This window comes from Prionailurus bengalensis, chromosome A1 (genome assembly GCF_016509475.1).
Source record: "Prionailurus bengalensis isolate Pbe53 chromosome A1, Fcat_Pben_1.1_paternal_pri, whole genome shotgun sequence".
Classification (NCBI taxonomy): Eukaryota; Metazoa; Chordata; class Mammalia; order Carnivora; family Felidae; genus Prionailurus; species Prionailurus bengalensis.
Genome location: NC_057343.1, coordinates 179068861 through 179089082, shown reverse-complemented (window position 1 = coordinate 179089082; position 20222 = coordinate 179068861). Strand labels below are relative to the sequence as shown.

At 36.6% G+C, this 20222-nt stretch overlaps 1 protein-coding gene across 5 annotated transcripts in view; it reads left to right on the top strand.

The window, feature by feature from the left end:
• RANBP17 (RAN binding protein 17) overlaps positions 1-20222 on the top strand; it is a 333056-nt gene that overhangs the window by 236098 nt on the left and 76736 nt on the right. For all 5 annotated transcript variants that reach the window (XM_043596086.1, XM_043596085.1, XM_043596083.1 and 2 more), the window contains 3 exons: positions 808-888; positions 11200-11263; positions 11356-11464. In XM_043596086.1, the coding sequence (XP_043452021.1) occupies positions 808-888; positions 11200-11263; positions 11356-11464 (254 nt within the window). The remainder of the gene's footprint in view (positions 1-807; positions 889-11199; positions 11264-11355; positions 11465-20222) is intronic.

The window sequence follows — 20222 nt, the reverse complement described above, 5'->3', positions numbered from 1 at the left end:
TTAAGATGTTTATAGACTTTGACTCTTCAAGACAATTGGGCAGCATTTTTGCTTTTAATTAGAAAGAAAATACCCAATTTCAAAGAGCATCTGAAGAGATTATTGCAAACTGGAATCATTGGGAGGAGTTTGATTGCCTTAAGACAGGGCATTCATTGATTCCAGCAGGAACTTAATGGCTATCAAAAACCTACTCATGGGAAATTCCCTTAAATCATCCTTATAATTTGTTAGCAGAATTAACGAGTTTCTAGTCATAGACAGAATTTTGTACATTTAGTCTCAACTTGTATGCCTCCAGTTGGCAACCCACTACATCTGTGTAACAGATAGACAGCACTGTGTTGCTTGAAGAGAACAAAGCTACACAAACAATCATGATCATAAGAAGTGAGCTTTGGAGCCACAAGTTTGATGGTTCATTTCTTGGCAGTAACTGTGAGCCTCTATTTGACTTCCTTTGTAACTCCTGCTGTCATTCCCTAATATGCTTGTTTTACATACAAACTTGATACTTCTTCTGTGAAACACTTAGACAGTTTTTTCAATGTACAAAACTAACTGTATGGAATTATGTACCATTTGGGGAGCAGTGTTCATTGTATATTGATAGGATATAATTTTGATTATGCCATTAAAAAAAGTAGAATAGAAAATGTTCTAGTGGTATTTAAACCTGTTTTTCAACTTTGTGAGATATTTCGGGTTTAGGTCATGTAACTTAACATACATATATGTGTATTTTCATGTTCTCCCTGTACAACCAAATACCTTACTTACAACTAAAAACTTTGTTTTCATATTTAGCGTTACAAATCTTAAATACTGGGGAAGATGTGAGCCTGTGATTTCAAGGACTCTTCAGTTCCTAAATGATCTTTCTGTTGGATATCCTTTTTACTGTATATCTAGTAATGTATAGAAACACCCCAACAGGTACATTCTATTGGCCAGGTGTTTTCCTTGCTTATAATGTTGCAGGTTTGTTTGTTTGTTTTTTAATAAAAAAACCTTTCATTTAGCCTTATATTTAAATGTGTGTTTTTGAAAGATTTGTATTAGCTACCTACTATCAAGTATTTATTCAGTCACAATTGAATTTATATGGATATATAGATTCCTAACTAGTTAAAGTTATGTTTATACCCATCCAGGTTAATAAGTGGATACATAAGAAAGTATACAACCGCATGTGTCTTAGTCTGTGATTTTTCATAATTTTCAGGGAGTTCTTATTTTAAAAGAAAGCATGTAACTAATTTTAAGAAGGTCGAAATGTTCTAAAAATATTACCTTATAAAAATTGAATTCCTGAGAGTAAATACTATAGCTTCAGTATTCTTCAATTGAAAAGAATATTATTTTGATTAGTTAAGAGGCACAAAGGAGGAATAGGAAGAAAATTACATAAGTGTTTTTACCACTTCTTGGATTATTGCCGCCAACAAATCAACATCTTATTTACTCCAAAATAAGATTTCCCATTATGCATTAAATGTTTGGGTTTCTATCTTTAGCAGATTTCTTAAATCTAACTAGAATCATCCTTTCTCATTAGATTATAGTTGATACTATTGTCCTGTTTCTACCAATGAGAGAGAAGCGTGTAGATTGTCTTTTGTATGTTAGCTATCAAACATACAGGACTTGTGAAAAATAAGTGTTGGTTTAGTTAACCACCAAGATTAGCTGAAATTTAAATATGAGGACAGCATTCTGAAAATCAGTGGCATTGGGTAGAAATCTTTAATGTAGGCTCACTGCAGGAATATGTTTGTATTAGTTAAGTTTAAAATTGTGTTCCTTGGGAAACCATAAAAGATTTCCAAAGTATTAGACACCCACTTTTGTGCTGGAATTTAATATGCAACTTTTTATTGGAAAATAATCGTCCTTGTCTGGCAAAATCCACCATGCAATATTTCTGTTAGTAGGTATAATGCAATAAAGACAGGGAGGGCTATTTATCACTACAAATTTTGAGGATTTCAGGATTCTTTTTATTATTTTAATATATTTCTTTGATATTAAATCAGAAAAATGATAAATTACACCTGTCCAGGCTGTTTTTCCTTTTTACGGGAAAGTGATGTACAACCCAATTCCAGTGGTCATTTTGGCTTTTTAAGATATGTATTTTTTCTTATTAAAAAAAAAAAACTCAACCTGTATTTTTTTTTTAATAATAATGCTGAAATACTCTTTATTTCTAACATATGAAGTGGTTTATAAGTACTTCCTAGTCTTGCAAACTCTGGCCTTTTCACAATGAATTACTTCGAGAGCACGTTATCTGAAAAGAAGCCTGTGTTATTTTACAGCACGTATCTATTGTTTAGATTTACCCTGTTTTTTAGGTTGGAATTGAAATCTAATATAAAATTAATTTGATTTGTATTCTTTTTGGTATAATGTGCATAATGCCTAATTTATTTCTATCCAGTATTTAAGTAAGATGCTTTTCCTATCACCTTATATCTCTTATATATTCTTTAATTCTAAAATTATAACCTTTTGTTTCATAAGATGTTTATTGCTTTTGAACACTTCTCGAAGTTAATAAAAAATCATATTTTCAGAAAACTTATTAGATAAAACTTAAAAGCTATAGCATTTAAACCAAGGGATGCAAATGATTTCAACTTGGGTACATTGATTTATATTTTTTAACAATTATTTCAGGTTTCCATATTTAGAAATATATATTAGTTCAATTTGATTTCAGTGCTCAGTTATTTGAATTATAAATCATTATGTCCCTTCTAGCTGATCAGTCATGAAATATCTTTGAATTCATTTACATAATGGAATATGTGAGTGCTATATCTATTTCAGTGCAGTTGCTGGTTACCTAATGCATGTTTTGTTGTTTCCAATCGGTTTCTTTATTATAATATGTTTTTAAGTCCTGATTTTAAAGCAGTACATTATATTTGTGTTAAAAATCAGCTGACACTCTTCGGCACTAGAAACACTTATGCAAGATAAAAATCATCACCAACTGGCCTCTATTAATGGAAACCTACTTATATATTAATATTCAAAATATCTGTGTTTAAAATACTAGTACGGAATAACTGAAAAGCATCTTACTATGAAGTTTTTAAATGTTCCTGATTACTTTCTAATGCATGTCTTTAGATATTTTTTGTTTTGTTTTTTCTGTTTTTATCATCTTCAGAGTGAATGCTACTCAGTGTTTGTTTATGGTTCACAAGGCCAGTCTATGAACTTTAGTGTTCTTGTATCTGACTGCTTGCTTGGAAATTGAAATCACAAAAGACCCTCATTTTTAGGAAGTGTAAACAGGCTCATGTTTACTTGCCTCAAGGCAGTAGTCTCAAACTTTAGGGATGATCAGAATCGCTAGAGTTCTTGTTAGAATACAAATTGCCAGACCCCACCCCTAGAGTGTATGTTTTAGGAGGTGTTAGACAGGCCTGAGAATTTGCATTTTCAGCAAGTTTCCAGTGATGCTGGTGGCTTAGGGACCATGCTATGAGAACTTGTGCTTTAAGATAATTGGAAACTTGAACTGGATGTCCCAAATAAGAAAGTCAGGTATTTCTCTACAGGACTCTGTCTTCACTAGGGAAAGTCAGACTTGACATTTTTAGAGATAGGCTAGTTCCTTAAATAATAATGTATATGAGGAGACAATTTCATTAAGTCCCCAGATTTTAACTGGAGAGTCTGTTGCATTTTACCCCAAAGTTTCTGTTTGCCAAATTTGAAGCTTTCCAAATTGGTAAGACTACTGTAATTTTAAAATCCAGTGGCCCTTTTGAGGGAAAGTTTATGTTTTCCTATCAGATTCATTACATGAGGCATATATATTACACTCAGCAAATATATCTGAGTAACTTTTTAATATATTCTTTAACTTTCCAAGACTAAATTTCAAGAAATTCCAGATTCTAAATAGCTTTATTTAACATGCACAGAGTTGAAATGGCTCTGTCCTAGGGCAGTCTTCCACATCCAGGTCTCATACTTATGGATCCTTTTTCCTCTTTAAAATACTTTCCAGTCATGGGGCACCTGGGTGGCTCAGTAGGTTAAGCATCCAGCTTTAGTTCAGGTCATGATCTCACAGTTCATGATCTTGTGGTTCATGAGTTCGAGCCCCATGTAGGGCTCTGTGATGACAGCTCAGAGCCTGGAGCCTGCTTTGAATTCTGTGTCTCCCTCTCCCTGCCCATCCTGTGCTCGTGCTCTGTCTCTCTCCCTCAAAAATAAATAAACATGAAAAAAAAATAAAAAAGTAAAATAAAATACCTTCCAGTCATAAATTCTAGTTTCCAACCGGGGAAGGGATAAGATTTTTCAAGTGATTAGGACAAGGAAGTGGCTGGGAAGACTGGGGAGAGAAGGGTCATACAAAGCCATGAAATAAACTTATTTTAAATGCTGAGAAAGATGGAGGAAAGTGTTAAATTTCATCTAAAATTCTGTTTATTAATCAGTATTTCAAGTTTTTCTTCCCTTGAAGAATAATTGATCAATATTTCTACTTCAATTCATTGTTCACTCAAATTTATAGCAGTGACATGTCTCACTTTGGGTTTCAGGTAGATAATAATGAGAAAGGAAATTTCATTTTCTATTAGGCCCTCTATTGGTAGTTGCCCTTACTACATCATCTTCAAATAAAACCCAAAATATCTTTAGCTTTTGAAAAACAGGGTAACAGGGTCCTACATTAATTCATGAATTTATCCGAATTCATTTTACCCTGTTGATACTGTTAACTACAATTCTTAGGATGAATAACTTCTCTGTACTATTGCAAAACCATCTTCATAATTCACAGGGCCCCACACAAAATGAAAATGTGGGGTGCCTTGTTCCTAAGCTGTTAAGAATTTCAGGGCACCTGGCTGCCTCAGTGCGTGGAGCACGTGACTCTTGATCTTAGGGTTGTAAATTCGAGCCCCATGTTAGGTGTAGAGATTTTTTAAAAATAAAATCTTAAAAAAACTTTTTTTTCAAGACCTCACCAACACAGCATTGAAGCAAACACTGGCCCTTCTAAGCATAGAACACTGTATAAATGCATAGCATGGACATCCACGAAGCTGGCCCGGGTTATTTGGTAAAGAAATAATTCCCTCCATTTGGCTTCAGACTAACCCTCTAACACTTTGAGACTATCTCCTTAGTTCCTGTACACCAGGATTTGGTGAACATAATTCCTATCTACATGCATCCTACATGTGTTTATCTATCGGTAGCTTAGTTTATCTATCGGTAGCTTATCTCCATTGTTTTCGTGTTTACAAGCCAAAGAATCTCTTTCCTGTTCAGGCTACTTGATCCCTGTGATGATTTTCTTTTTCAGCCCCTCACCTCTTCTAGCTTCCTTTGTCTTTTCTTGCTTGTTTTTCATGGTGGTGGTGGTGGTGGTAGTTTTAGTGTAATACCCAGAACTGCATCCTTAATTTAGATTTAACGCTGAGTAAGAATAAAATAATGATTTTTAAACTTAATTCTATACTCATCCTAATGATTTATTTTATATTACTGGCCTCTTTTTTGTGGGGGGGGGGGGGAGAGAGAGAAAGAAAGAGCCCAAGTAGGGGAGGGGCAGAGAGAGGGGGAATCCCAAGCAGGCTCTACGCTAATGCTGCAGAGCCTGAGGCAGGGCTTGAACTCACGAACCATGAGAACATGACCTGAGCTGAAATCAAGAGTTGGTCCCTTCCCCCCCCCCACCCCCCCCCCGCCAAGCCACCCAGGAGCCCCTTACTGGCCTCTCTCAGTTTAGCAAATATTAATTAAGCATTTGCTAAGTACAGAGCAAAAGGACAAATGAGACACAGATTCTGCCCTCCCAGATTTTAAATTCTAATAGAATTGATCCTGATTCCAGACTGCCTTTCACATATTTTTCCTAAGAGCTCAAAGTCCATTGTTTTATTAACGTAGTTTCTTTTTCCTTTTAAAATTTAACTCAAATAAATTACATACTAATTTTCTGAAAATTTATTCATCAAAAATAATATGGGCATGTGACATTTTGATATGGTGGCTTTGAGGGAGTGCTTTTTATTCAAGGCCATTTAGATATAGCTTATATACAAGCCATTAAGTATACAACTAATGTGCAAACCATACATCCTTACCCTGTCACTGATCTTCCCTCCACCGGGGTACGAATCCTGAATGAGGTGGGGGTCAGGAAAGAGTAGAGGGTGAGAGATGAAACAAAGGTGTAGAACGAAATAAGGGTGAAGGATGGAAGTACAATTGGGTATGTCTGTTACAGGAAATATTTAGTAACAAACAGTAGTAATTCTGCTTTGTGAAACAGTATTAAAATGTATTGCTTTATTTCAGTGAATACCACCATCTCCAGATGGTTTTGAGAATGTTAAATAAAACTAGTTTCAGCATATATCCCTCAGGCGTACTTCTATTAACATTTCTCATCAAAAGAAATGTTGATTTATTTCTTTGTTTTCTGTCTCTATTATCCATGGAAAAGTCATCCCATAATTTATCTGCTCCATTTGTTTTTATACTAGAATCAAGTGTGAGAATCCTCTCTACTCCTTTTCTGTAACCCACTTATTCAGACCTTCACACAATTCTTTAGATTCCTGCTTCACAAGATTACCTTCCTCGAGTATTATTGTGATCTGATCATTTCTCTTCCCAAAAGCCCAGAATCACTTCCCCTTGCTTCTCGGGTCAAAGTAAAATTATTGATTAGAACATGAGTCCTTTAACAGTACTTGACTTACTGAGTTCTCGTAACTAATTTTCCGATCCACCTCTCAACCACTATTTGTACTTTATGCTCGGGCGAAGGAAATTTATTTTACCTTCCCCTTGACACCCTTAATTATCTTTACTGAATCACCACATATGCTGTTCTTTTCATCTGACCCTTTGCAACTCAATTAGGTCTCTTAAATTTTCAAGTCTTGCTGAAGACTTGTTGAAGCTGTATTGAAACAGTTATGACCCTTTGTCATTGTATTAACTGAAAGAACATGAGTCATTTAATTTCTCTGAGGCTCAGTTACTTCATCTGTAGAAAGGGAATATTATCTATCTCTTGGGATTTTGTAAGGATTAAATAAAGTAATAAATATGTAACAATGTATCTTTGCTCAAGGAGCCATGCTGATCTTCCTACCGGTTTTAGTACATGTGCTGCCAGAAGCGAGCACTGTAACAATATATCTATGTTATCTAAGAAAATATGACACCTAATACTACTGATCCTGTCACACAGTAGGTGCTCACTGAATATTAATTCCTTTCATTTCCATTCCTATCGTCTTTATTTTTCTTGATGTTCCTGAACACCCAGTTCTTATCTGTATGTCCGAAGATGAGTATCACATAGCTTTGTATTGGCTAGTCCTCTCAGCTATCAGGCTGGAAGTTATTAGAGATTAGGAGTCTTTTTTTTTTCTTTCTCCTCTTCTATAGTTCACAATTTCACGTAGTGGGCATGTGAACCTAATGTTACCCTTTAGTTAATTGACAAAGCCTTAACTCCTGTTCCTTATAAGTAATTAATAGTATTCCTTAAGATGCTTCATTTTGGTTATACATATTTGGATTTTTTTTAGTTTAGTAGTTTATGAACATAATCTCACTTTTGAAATAACGAAACTGATATTTCAGTCATTATACTTTGTACCTGTCATCTACCGATAGCAATTTCCAACATGTCTTTTTCTTATCTGTGAACTTTCTTCTATCATTAGGATAATGTGTTTTTAACTCTGTCTGCAAAACCTATTTGTAAACATGTATGGCTTTTAAATAATTGCCTAGATCAGTGTATCATCTACCCTCTAGTGCTCAGCGAATGTCTTACACCTAATACACCAACTGCTTCTTTGATTTTAAAACAGAAATTGCTTCACACATTAACACTTCTGTAATAAGATATGTAAACACCACAATTGGTGATGTTTTAAAACACCCTTTCTTTCTCAGCACATAAAATGATGATGTTTTTTCTAACCAGTGGCATTTTAGGTGTGATGAAATGTAGATACTCAGTGAAGTCTGGCTACCATGAATTGAAGTCCTACTTGGTGCTGCCATGCCCATCAGCTGCTATAGTGTGTAGTACTCCAGGAACTGAAAAAACCAGTTCATTCTCAGCTTGGTTTTCCTCTTCTTCAGAGGTACAGATTTTCAAAATTTCCAACCATCCGTAGGATATACCATTTCTTTTGACTTTTTCCTTCCTTTCTTTTTCATCCTAGCTGTCAGTAAGACCTTGTTCCCCTTCCTCAGTGTTTTCATAAGTCTATATGGAAACAAATGGAAATTTTCTAGGAATTGTGTTTAGTGAGTTGATATCAGCCAGGCTGTGGAGTCTGCTCAGTCCTGGATGTGATGAAGGTTCTTTAATAAATTGGTCCCTCCTAAAAGAACAGTTCCCCTGTTTTTTCTGGGACCTACTTCCAGTTTCCTTTGTATCTCAAGAAGCTAGTAATCTCTCTCAAATCACTGGCCTCTTTAAAATCAAATGGATATGATGTAACCTGATGAAAGCTTTTGGTTTAGAGTCACATGTGTTCCATGTGTGACCTTCACGAAATTCTCTGACCCACTACTGTAGACTCCTCCTATTGGTCCTGTTAACTGTCAGCCACCATTACTATGTTCACGGTCACGAGCTGTGTCGAGCAAGCCTCAGAAATCTAACCTAGTACTGCCACGGCACTAAAATGCTCCCACCCGGCTAAAGAGGAACAGCTTATAAGAACCCTAGTCTCATAGAGAAGAACAAGATGAAAGTAAAAAGATCGTAAAGATGATGTATCCATTTGCCCTTTAAAAGAATAAAAAACATTATAGACTCTCTTAAGGGGTATAACTAGCTTTGAGTTGAATTCCTATAGAGGAATATAAATATTCAGATGAATTCTCATTTTTTTCTTAATTGAAAAAAAGTAAAAATTTATTCTTAATCATTTTTTTTTTTTGCTTTTGAATGTAATTAAGAGGCAGTGAGGCTGGCCTTGATGCAAAGTGCACAGATGCAATTCTGCAGAAAATGTGTCTTTGGCAGATGAGATACTTCCTGTGAGTGTTCTGTTTATTGCTACCATAAATATTCCATTGTCAAAACACGACTTGCTGTTTATTAGTAGCACTGACAGGAAGATTCCTATTAATGGCAGCATTCTTATTACCCATAGACCCTGTCACTTTTAACTTTGCAATTCCAAGAGAATTGTATTTGGTAATTACTTAAGATATTTCCTAGTTTATTGATCCCCACCCCTGTTTAACTGAGTAAAGTTTGAATGGCAGTTCTTCTGCTCACAGATTCACACAGGAAAAATCATCAAATCTCACCTTTTTTTTTTTTAAGTTTATTTAGAGAGAAAGCCAGCATGAGTGGGGGAGGGGCAGAGAGAGAGGGAGAAGAGAGAGAATCCCAAGCAGGCTGTGCACCATCAGCACAAAGTCCAACGTGGGGTTGGAACTCATGAAACTGTCAGATCATGACCTGAGCCAAAACTGCAGAGTCGAACATTTAACCAACTGAGCCACCCAGGCACCCCTCAAATTTCATTTTTATATGCAGAGAAAAATCTTTCTAGTTGTATTCTGATCTTCTTCATCTAAAGCAGAATTTCCTTAGATTTCTACTAACTGGTCTCATCGTTTCATAGAATTCAATAATTTTCTCTTCCTGGTTAGTCTCTTATGGGTCAGTCCTGATCTTGTTCCCCTTCAGCCTGCCAGAAAAACAGTGCATTGAGCACCCACTTGACAGCAGTGCGCTGAGGAAAACGCATAGGCACAGCCCCTGCCCTTAGAAAGTTTACCGTCTGACATGAAGGTGAACCAAATATACATGCTTACTATGCAGCTGGGATGGTTGCTGTAGAGTCAGAGGGACTTGAATCTAAATTATACTGTCTTTTGGAAAGTTCTATTTAATCTTTTCGAATCTGTTTCCTCATCAGAAAAATAGAAGTGATGCTTCTACCTACCTCATGGGATTGTGAGAGTCAGCCCTGCAGGTAGCAAACATTCTGTACACGTTCGTTCTCTGCATCTTTGTGTCTTCCTTCCTGATTTATAATTGCCAAAGACATTTGCATCATATGATCCTCACGACAGGCCTGTGGGATAGCTTGGGTGATAGGTTTCACCCTTGCTTGTTGGAGAGGGAAACTAAGGCTCAGAGTGGCCGAGTACAGTACTCAGACTCAGAACCAGCTGGTTGGATGGGGTAGTCAAGCCAGAAGCCCAGCCTTCCTGACTCATGTCCAATGTCTTCTCTACTCTTACACCCACACCTGAGGGACTAAGTAAGAGAAGAGGGTTTTTGTATACTAAATAGACGTTCTTAGAACCACATCAGCCCTTCTTTTATGGCAGCATTAACCAGAATTATTTAGACCTTGTGATAATGTTTATGGTTTTTCCACTTTCTTCTCGTTCTGAGCTGAACTGTTCAGGTGAAAATGTGGTACGGTAGAAGGAACGTGGCCTCTGTAGTCAAACCTCAGTTCAAATCTCAGCACTGTCAACCTATAGCTGTGTAATCTTGGGCAAGTAACTTAATTTCTCTGAACTTCTGTTTTCATATCTATGAGTTAGCAATAAATAATATTGGACAGTGTAATTGTGAAGCTAGGTGAATTAACAAATATAAGGTGTCTTACACCTACTAGAAATGTCGGGCTTGTCCTTCAATACTTGGTGACATGGATCAGCTACATCTTTCTAAGCATTCTCATCTTCATCTAAAGCAGAATTTCCTTAGATTTCTACTAACTGGGCTCATTGTTTCTTAGAATTGAATAATTTTCTCTTTCTGGATAGTCTATTATAGGTCTTTTATAATTATTTTTTATGAAATAATATTAAGTGAAGAGAAGTTCTCAAGTTATATCCAAAATGTAGAAAGGGTCAGTTTTAATTTTCTACTATCAGGGCTTTAATAGTAAAGAAGTTTTTGTCTTAATTATAAAATTCATTTTTCCTTTCCATAACTAGAATATGTATAAGATAGGAAAAGTAATTGCACTGGTTAATAATGGATTATCATTCTTAACAGAATGAAAGACATTTCTGTAGGAATGCTCTTTAGAAATAATATTGATTCTTCGTAAATAGAAATTGATGCCATTATAGTGTTATTTTGTGATTGATTATCTATTGATAAAACCATTATATTTCCCCAGATTCCTTAACTCCTATTACCTATATCCTTTTAAAAAAACTTGTGAAGATAGATGCTGTGAAATTCATGCTAAAAAACCACACGGTAAGTCTTACTTCCTTTAATTAATGACTAGAAATTTCTGGGTAGTTTAGGTAAAGCATTAATAACTTTGGATACTCTTTTGCTTTCATTAGAGTGAACACTTCCCCTTCCTTGGCATCAGTGACAGTTACAGTCTCAGTGACTTCAGGTGCCGAACAACCTTCTACACGGCCCTCACTCGCCTTCTGATGGTAGACCTAGGTAAGGTCAAGAATTTAAGCCTGATTAATAAGGGCTCAATGACATACTTGGGCGAACAAAGGAGAATACTAGTGAGTACCACATTTAAGTTACTAGAATTTATCATCTTTGACAGTTTTCTACAACTCTCCATGATTTGAGCATCAAAAGACAAATCTTTGTATTTCAAGTGGTATTTTTCACTTCAAATAGGACCTGCATTAATTCTTTACTTCACAGTGTATTTTCTGGGTATCCTTTGATCCATTACTTATACTACTGTGAATCTAGGTAATAGTCTTAAATATGGAAGAGCGTTACACCAGAGATTTTCTTTGTAATGACACTTAATCTAGAAAAAAAAATGGAAACAATGCAAATATCCAATAGTAGGGAATTGTAAAATTATTGCACATCTACTTACTTGATGGAATAGTCTGTAGTCTTAAAATTGGGATTTGAAGATAATGCAATACATGAAATTTTATAACATTAAGTGAAAAAACCAGGTGTTAAACTGTGTAAATGATATGAGCATGCCTAGGGTGGGTGGGGAATGCATCCAAAAAAGACTTAAATTTTTTTTAATGTTAAATATTGTTTTGGGCTAACTATAGGTAGCTTTTTCTCATTCCAGATTATTTGACATTTTCTTTAAGGTATCACTTTTGTAATGGGAAAAAATATAACTTACTTAAAAATTTTTTTCATTGAAAAGCTGAAGTTAGCTAAATGTATCCACAGGTAGATAGTACCTTAGGATGGGCACTTAAGCCTCTGTGGTGACCATGTTACTCTGGATTCCCATCCCCACTGCCCCCCAGCCGTGTTTGAATACTGCAGGTTAAATTAATCAGTTTATAGATACATGAAAGAGTTCAGTCAATGACAATATCATCCTTAAGATGATTACTGATCCGTAAGATCATCCTTAAGATATTACTGATGATATTTTTTTCATTCTTTCTCTTGCAATATATTGATTGATCCATCAACTTAAATATGAATTTTTTTAAATACGATCTTACAAAAGGTGAAAGGATAATTTTATTTTGCACATAAAAGACATTGCACCTTGTCGTAGAAAGGTGACTAAACCCTTCTCTGTTCCGCATCTGCATTATTTCCATGCATTTCAACAGAATAAATTACCAGAGAGACAAACAGCCAAAAGTTGAGAGAAATGCATCTAGAATGATTAAGGAGCTTGATGCGATTGATTTCTAAAGAAAGATTAAAAGAACCATGTATGTATAACTTGGCTAAGTGACAACTAGGGCTTGAGGCAAAGAGAACTGTCTATAAATATTTGAAGAGTGTAAACCAGGCATGCAAAACCCAATCATCTGCTACCTTAGGCAAGTGGGAGAGCTGAGTGACAGCTTTGCATACTGCACACTGGCCTGGGTTACCTCTTGGCTGCTGCATTGGAGCAAAGAGGAGCAGCCCAACTCTGTCATTGTTCTCAATGATCCTTTAGAGAGCACACTGTGCTGAGCTCTCAGGGCAAAACAGAGACCAGCCAGGTGTACAGGCCCCTGCCCTCAAGGAGCTTGCCCCCTTGCTTTCCTCCCAGTTGTCCCAGCATTAAAGAAGACTTTAAAACCCTTGTCTAGACTTAATCTATTTCCTAAAGACTTAAAAATGCTCCTTTAATGACCCTGTCCGACAGTGAAAGAGGTGGGGAGACAAAAGCTATAGAGAACGAGGTAGAGGAGATTTCCTGGAAATAGGTTCATGTCACGCACATTTTCAAGACCTAGAAATGGAGTAGGTCAAGATCCTTTCTCACATAGTCAATGTAGACAAAAGAACCTTCCATAAATCCACAGTAGCTTAAACAGCAGGATGGCACTGCTGACATTCACCGCCCCTCCCCCTACTTACCACTGCATTGATAATTGAGAGTCATGATGATGCCCAGAAAGACCCAGTGTTGCAGGCTGCCATCTTGAAGCCTACTTTCATTTAGTATCTCTCAGTGTAAACTGTGAGGTATGAGAAGCTGAAGTAAAATATCTAAACTTGAATAACTAAAAGAGGATTTTATTCGGTTTCTCAGGATTAGATTCCTCTGCATTATCTAACTCATAACAATATAAAGTATAAATTGATATTTTCTTAGCTCGAAGTGTTTTTTAAAAGTAAATATCCTTTTAGATTGCAAGCACTTTTTAGACCTCAGGGGAAATAGAGACAGACTATGTGGAAGGGCCTGGTACGTGGTAGGTGTTCCATACAAGTAAATTGAATCTGGCTATAGACAAAGTTAAAAACAATGGCAGCTACAGTCATGGAACTTTTACATTGTTTGAAAAGAAAGTCTTTGTTAGTGGTTTTCACTTTTTAAAATAATTGAAGGTATATTATAAGCATCAAGGGATGATTTGTGTGTGGTATGTATTACCAGAGCTTCTGTTCCTTGTTAGGAATCAGAGTTGCTCTTCTTCCCAAAATACATATTGAGCTCCTTCAGGGCATGGACTTTGCCATTTTCACGTTTTCTAGTACCAGTCTCCTATTGCTACATTGTAGGTGTTCAGTAAATATTTAGTGAATGAATGACACAAAAGTGTACCATAACCAAGATGCCATCATCATAGTTCCTGGAATCAGCAATTCCTGCCAGGTTCTGTCTGGGAGTAGCTTTGATCATTGGCCTCTCCACAACAAAACAATTCAAGTCACTTGTTGCTCTCTTTTTTTAAGTGTTACTACTTTATAGATGATCTTTTGATGAGTGTTGCTGAGCACTGTTTTGTTAATTTTTATTTTTTTATTTTATTTTATAATTTATTATTTGAAGCCGTGTCTCACAAAACTAGGTTGACTGGAACGTTGCTCCCAGACTTCCTATATGTGTGGCTTCCTAGTTTTCTGTTGTATTCAATGTCACGGAAACAAAGAAAACAGAGATGGTGCATTTGTCAAAAGAAGCACAGATCCATGTATTAAATGAAGTAAGTGAAAATATTAGGTAATGAGAATTCTTCTCAAATTAAAGAAAAAGTACGGAAGGACTTTTTATACCACTGACTTTTTTTTTTTTTTGGTAAGAATCAAATTAACAACAACAACAAAAAAAAACACCTAACCAGCCTGCTTGCAAAGCAAGGGATGTAATTCTCAGACTGCAATGTAAAGCATATTCTTTCTAATTGAATCTTACAAACTAAGCTGAGTATGTTATGTACGAGCCATGCACATTGGAGCGATTAGGAAAGGGGAAAGAAATTGGGTGTCACATTAATTGGTGTTTACTTTGAAATGCATTTTGGTTTCTATTCAATAATTTGCACTTTGTATGAATTTAATTAGATGCTATGTGCCCCAGGTTGTATTTCAGATGAAAATGGGGGGGTTTTTTGGCAATAAACAGTTGTATCATTTTATCAAATTGCTCCTTGGCTACACTAGACGAAACGTTCACTTGTATAAAGAACAGAACTGAAAGCATTTCATCATCAGGACGATGATCTTTCACGTTGGCAGTGTATTTCTGTATTCTAAGAAATTATAAAAATTAATGCAAAACCTCCCTTCACAAGATAGCATACATACAGAAGAAAATGGGTGACCGGCCATATGTGCACGCATGTTAGCCCTTCCAAGAATCACTTAAAGTTCCCTAGGTTATTTTTAAATTAACTTTGTCAATCTAATAAACTAAAGGAAAGATAATATTACCCAAGCCAGTAAATGGAGAACCTCCAGGGAGCTGTTCGGTATAAAATACTTGAATAAATAAAACCTTCTATTTTGTTTAATTTGAATAGAGGTGAATTCAGTTGACAAATATTGGCGAGGGGAAGTGTGGAAAAGAACTACAACAAGGCTCTTTGTTCTGTGGAGAACTAAATAGTATTCATTGTAAATTAAGTTTTTACCAACCACAAACTTAGAATTACTCAGTGCCACTAAAATCGTGTTTCCTTGGTGTCACTTACAGTTGCTTTTCCTCGGACGTTTTGTGATTGCACCTTATCTTGAACTACCCAGATGAGAAGCTTGTTAATAGGATCCGAGTGAGAAATGCTTTCCTCAGACACTCAAACTCTAAGAAGCAGTCATATTTTGTAATGATCAAGGAATGCTAATATTAAAATGTTATTTATAGACATTACGAGATATTCTCCCTTTAGGGAAGAGCATGCCATACTATGCATCTACCTTTGTGACCTTTAATAGATAATCAGCACCTGAAGATATTTCTAGCTTAAATTTGAGAAATCTTAAAAAGTAAATGATTTGAATAAAAAGGGAAGAGTACTCTAGAAATAACTGCTAATGATAAAAGTAAAAATACACGGAGGAAGGAAACTTTCCTTTTCCTTATTAATAACTAACATTTGTTTACAAATTTACAGTCTGCAGACCACTCTCACATACATTATCCTACTTGATCCTCACAAGAGCCCACGTGAAATAGGTATTATTGCACTGTTTATCTGTTAGAAAGTGTAGGTTCAGAAAGATTAAATGGCTTGCCCAAGGTCAGTCACAGTCCTATAACTTCTAGCCCTGTGACCACACATTCTCATTCAATTCGCTATTACTTCGCCTTTCATATTCTCAATCAATTAGGAAAGGTAACTTTTTCTCTTTCCTTTTTATTTGAACTGTTTGGACTGAGTGATTGATTTGAGGCTTGAGGGCAGTGAGAAGGGAGAAGGGATTACTTTCCGAGCTTCAATCAAATAAATAGATAAATTCACGTTTATTATTTGCCCTGTATAGGTATATTACAGTTCTCTGGTCAGTGAAAGTCAAATGTAGTTTTTAAGATTTGTTCTCATGTCTAATATTTGGCCAAAGCATGTTTATTCTCATGGATAAGAGAACACAGAGGTAGATGTCCCAGAAGGGTTTAGCAAGTGAGAAGCTTGATCAGAAATAACTAATGTTCTGATAGATAGGAAGAATACATCAATATATCACCTGTGTCCAGGACTTGGCAGAGACTATCTGGAAAACAGACATGGGGGGGGGGGGCGGGGACTGGGCAATAAGGGGTAAAGAAGCAGCTGGAAATACTTAGAATCTATAATGAGATAATTAAGACTAATTAGCCGGCCCTGTAGGCAGAAAGCAGCCCATTAAGTCCAGATCCAGTTTTAATAACTTACCTGGTTTTGAGGGTAGAGAGTCCAGAGCCCCCCAGGGAATGAGATGCTTCAGGGATGCAACTTTTAGGTTAGGTTTCCTAGAAAAAGGAGTACAAGGGTCTGCATATTGGGCAGTGTATTTTTCTTCTGAGAACTAAAATAAACATTCTGGTTCCCTAGGGAGAGGAATCAAAGGGAGCCTCAGTTTTCTCATCTATGAAATGGAGGTATCTATCTTAAAGAATTGTAATGTGCTTTAAATAAGACGAAGATGTGTGAAAAGGCCTGAAACAATTCCTGTCACAAAACAAGCACTCAGTATATATTAATTAAATAGAAATATTTATTGCATGTACAATTGGGGGCACTGACTGACACTGGAGCCTCAAAATGAGGTAAGTTCAGTCCCTCTAATATAGCTGCCTACTCCGCCTTTGGCACTTGGGCTGTTATCTTCCGACGGAAGCAAGAGCCGATGACACTTGCTGACAGATACTCTAACAGCCCGCCCTACCTGAAGCCATAGTCCCAACAGAGACAGGTACAACTCCTAGGCTGTGTAGGGGGAAACTGAAATGAAAACTAAATTCTGGCCCAAGTTAGATCTAGCTAAGCACAATTCTCAAGGCTTATTCTAATAGAACTTGAGAGGTACTGTCCTAATGAAGCACTGGGGAACAGCACATGATGCAGGCCTAGGCCTGCAGAAGTCACTGGCTCTTTATTATGCGACCTGTCAGTACTTGGTTTCAAATATATTGTTTTCTTCACCCAACTGCCTCTGCATCTCCTTGTTTGTCTCCCCTTTTAATTCTCTGTAGTTTGGAATAGAGCTTCGTAACATTAGATCTGATCTTTACTAGCTATATTAGTTTCCGGTTACTCCTGTAACAAGTTACTGCAAATTTAACAGCATAAATATTACAGATTTATCATTTTACAACTCTGGAAGTCAGAAGTCCAAAATGGGTCTCAGTGGGCTAACATCAAGGTGTCAGCAGGGCAGTGTTCTTTTCTGGGGCTCTGGGGAAGAATCTGTTTCCTTGCCTTTTACAGTTTAGAAGCCACCTGCTTTCCTTGGCTCATAACCCCCTTTCCCCAGCAACATCAGGTCAAGTCCTTCTCATGCTGCATCTCTCTGGTTTTCCTCGTCTGCTTTTCTCTAACACTTTCAAGGACCTTGGTGATTACCTTGGACTCCTGGATGATCTTCTATTTTAAAGGCAATTGATGAGCAATCTTAATTCCCCTTTGTTTATAACCTAACATATTCACAGATTCCAAGGATTAGGACATGGGCATCTTTGGAGTCCATTATTCCACTTACCATACTAAACTATCACTAATACGAAAGCATTTCACACAATAGTTATCATATAATAAATCCTTAGTAACTTAGTAACCACCATTTATTATTACCATAATTATTTTATTTGTACTATTTGCTTCTCCTTGGCTACTCTCCCAAGTCCCCAGTAATGCAGCTGCTATTTGCATTTGAATTTGAGGAAATGAGAAGATTCACTGTTCTGCATACATTTAACGGTGGGGGAAATTTTGTTGGTGGTGGTTTTTTTGTTGTTTTGGGATTTCTTCTTTTTTCTGAGATTCACCTACCACAAAATGCACCCTGTTAAAGTATACATACAGTTCAGTGGTATTTAGTATATTCATAATGTTCACAAGGTTGTATAACCATCACCGTTAGCTAATTTTAGAACATTTTCATCACCCCAGAAAGAAGTCCTATATCTTAAAGTAGTCATCAGTTACTGCCCTTGGCCCCAGCCCCTGGTAACCATCTACTTTCTGCCTCTATGGATTTGCCCATTCTAAAAATTTAATATAAATGGAATCACATAATATGTAGCCTTCTGTGTGTCTTCTTCCATGGAGCATAATGTTTTCAAGGCTCATTCATAGTTTAGCATGTTTCCATACTCCATTCCTTTTTATGACTGACTGATATTCCATTGTATGGCTAGACTACAATTTGTTTATCCATTTATCAGTTGATTAACAGTTAGTTGGATTTTCACCTTTTGACTATTACAGTAATGCTAGTATGACCATTTGTGTATAAGTTTTTGTGTGAGCATATGCTTGGAATTTGCTTGACTGTATACCCAGGAGTAAAATTGCGGAGTCAAATGGCAATTCTGTGTTTAACTTTTTTAGTAACTACAGTGGCTGCATCATCTTATATTGGCTGTACCATTTTACATTCCCACCAAGCAAGGTCTTAAGTTATATAAAATAACAAATGAAGTGTCTTATAAATAAAATATCTGAGAGCCAACGTACTAAAAAAGGTTACTATTTGTATTTTAATGTGACTTCTCTGAAAGAAAAAAAAAACTTGAAACTCATAAAATGCATAACTTTCTGAGGAATCAGATCCCCAGAAATCCAGTAGAGGGGATTAGCTTTGGGTTTTACCAGAAAGCTGAACAACTTATCATTTTTATCTATGCATGACTGAGAACTTAAACAATGTTCTGTTACTATTGACTTTTCCCGATGCCAGTGAAAATATTAGTCTGCAAATTGGCACTTCACCTTCAAATCATACTGATTTCTGGGCCCCGGTCAGAAAGAAAGAGGAGCAACTTCAATTATTACTCATAAAACAATCACCTATACATTGGGCATGCTAAATATATGACTACATACTTGAACATGAAGTTGTATATGAGAGTGAACTCATGTTTTTTCCTTTCATATCAGAAGCAGCAACTGATACCTCTAAGGGTAATACAAATGAGGGAAAAAACCTCTAATGTTGTATAGAGTTGTTTGCACGACATAAAAATTCCAGCTTCGATGATACAGTATATCTATCACCTTGTGGTAAGACAGCAACAGTGCTATAACTGAAACAAATATTTCTGTAGAAGTCACGCACCAGTGTGTTCTAGTTGCCCACCTTAAGCTCAAAGGATTGCTGACGAGTTCCTTTCTCCCCGCCAGAACCCAGCTGATTGTTCTTCACCCTCTTCTAACCTTCATGCAGCTCTAAACTCAAGATTCTGTGCCCCTGACTTCACTGCCCACCTCTGGTACCTTCCACCCGCTGGAGACAGGGGGAAGAACATGAGATTGGAAGTAAAGCTGACCTAATTGTGGCTTGTAGCCCACTGACATTTAGCAGCCCTACGATGTTGGGCAAACCACTTAACTCCTTTGAGCCTCTCTGTTCACTTGCAAAATGAAGGAAATCATCTTACAACTCCGTAGGATTGTTGGGACCATTCGTGACTTGCAGCAGTGCTTTGAACCTAGGGACAGCTCCATGGGTGTTCAGTAAATCAAGTATCAAACTCATTGCCTTCACATAGTAAGCACTCAGGAAATAACTATTGTTAGCCAGTCACTACACGACTATTTCTTGAATGCCAGACACTATTCTAGGCACTGGGATATAGTCATGATCAAAACAGATGAAGTTCCCTCACCAAGGAGCTTACGTCGTCATAGGGAAGACCATGAATTAACATATGTGAATATACGGCCCAGTCACAGGAAGTCCCATAAGAACAATAAAGTAGGTTATGGGAGTGGAAAGTGGTTGGGGGTCTGGGGCAAGTTTTGCGGTAACGTTTTAGGCAGAGTGGTCAGGGAGGGCCTCTCTGAGGACATGACATTTAACTAGAATTTCTGTTCCCATCCCTGTC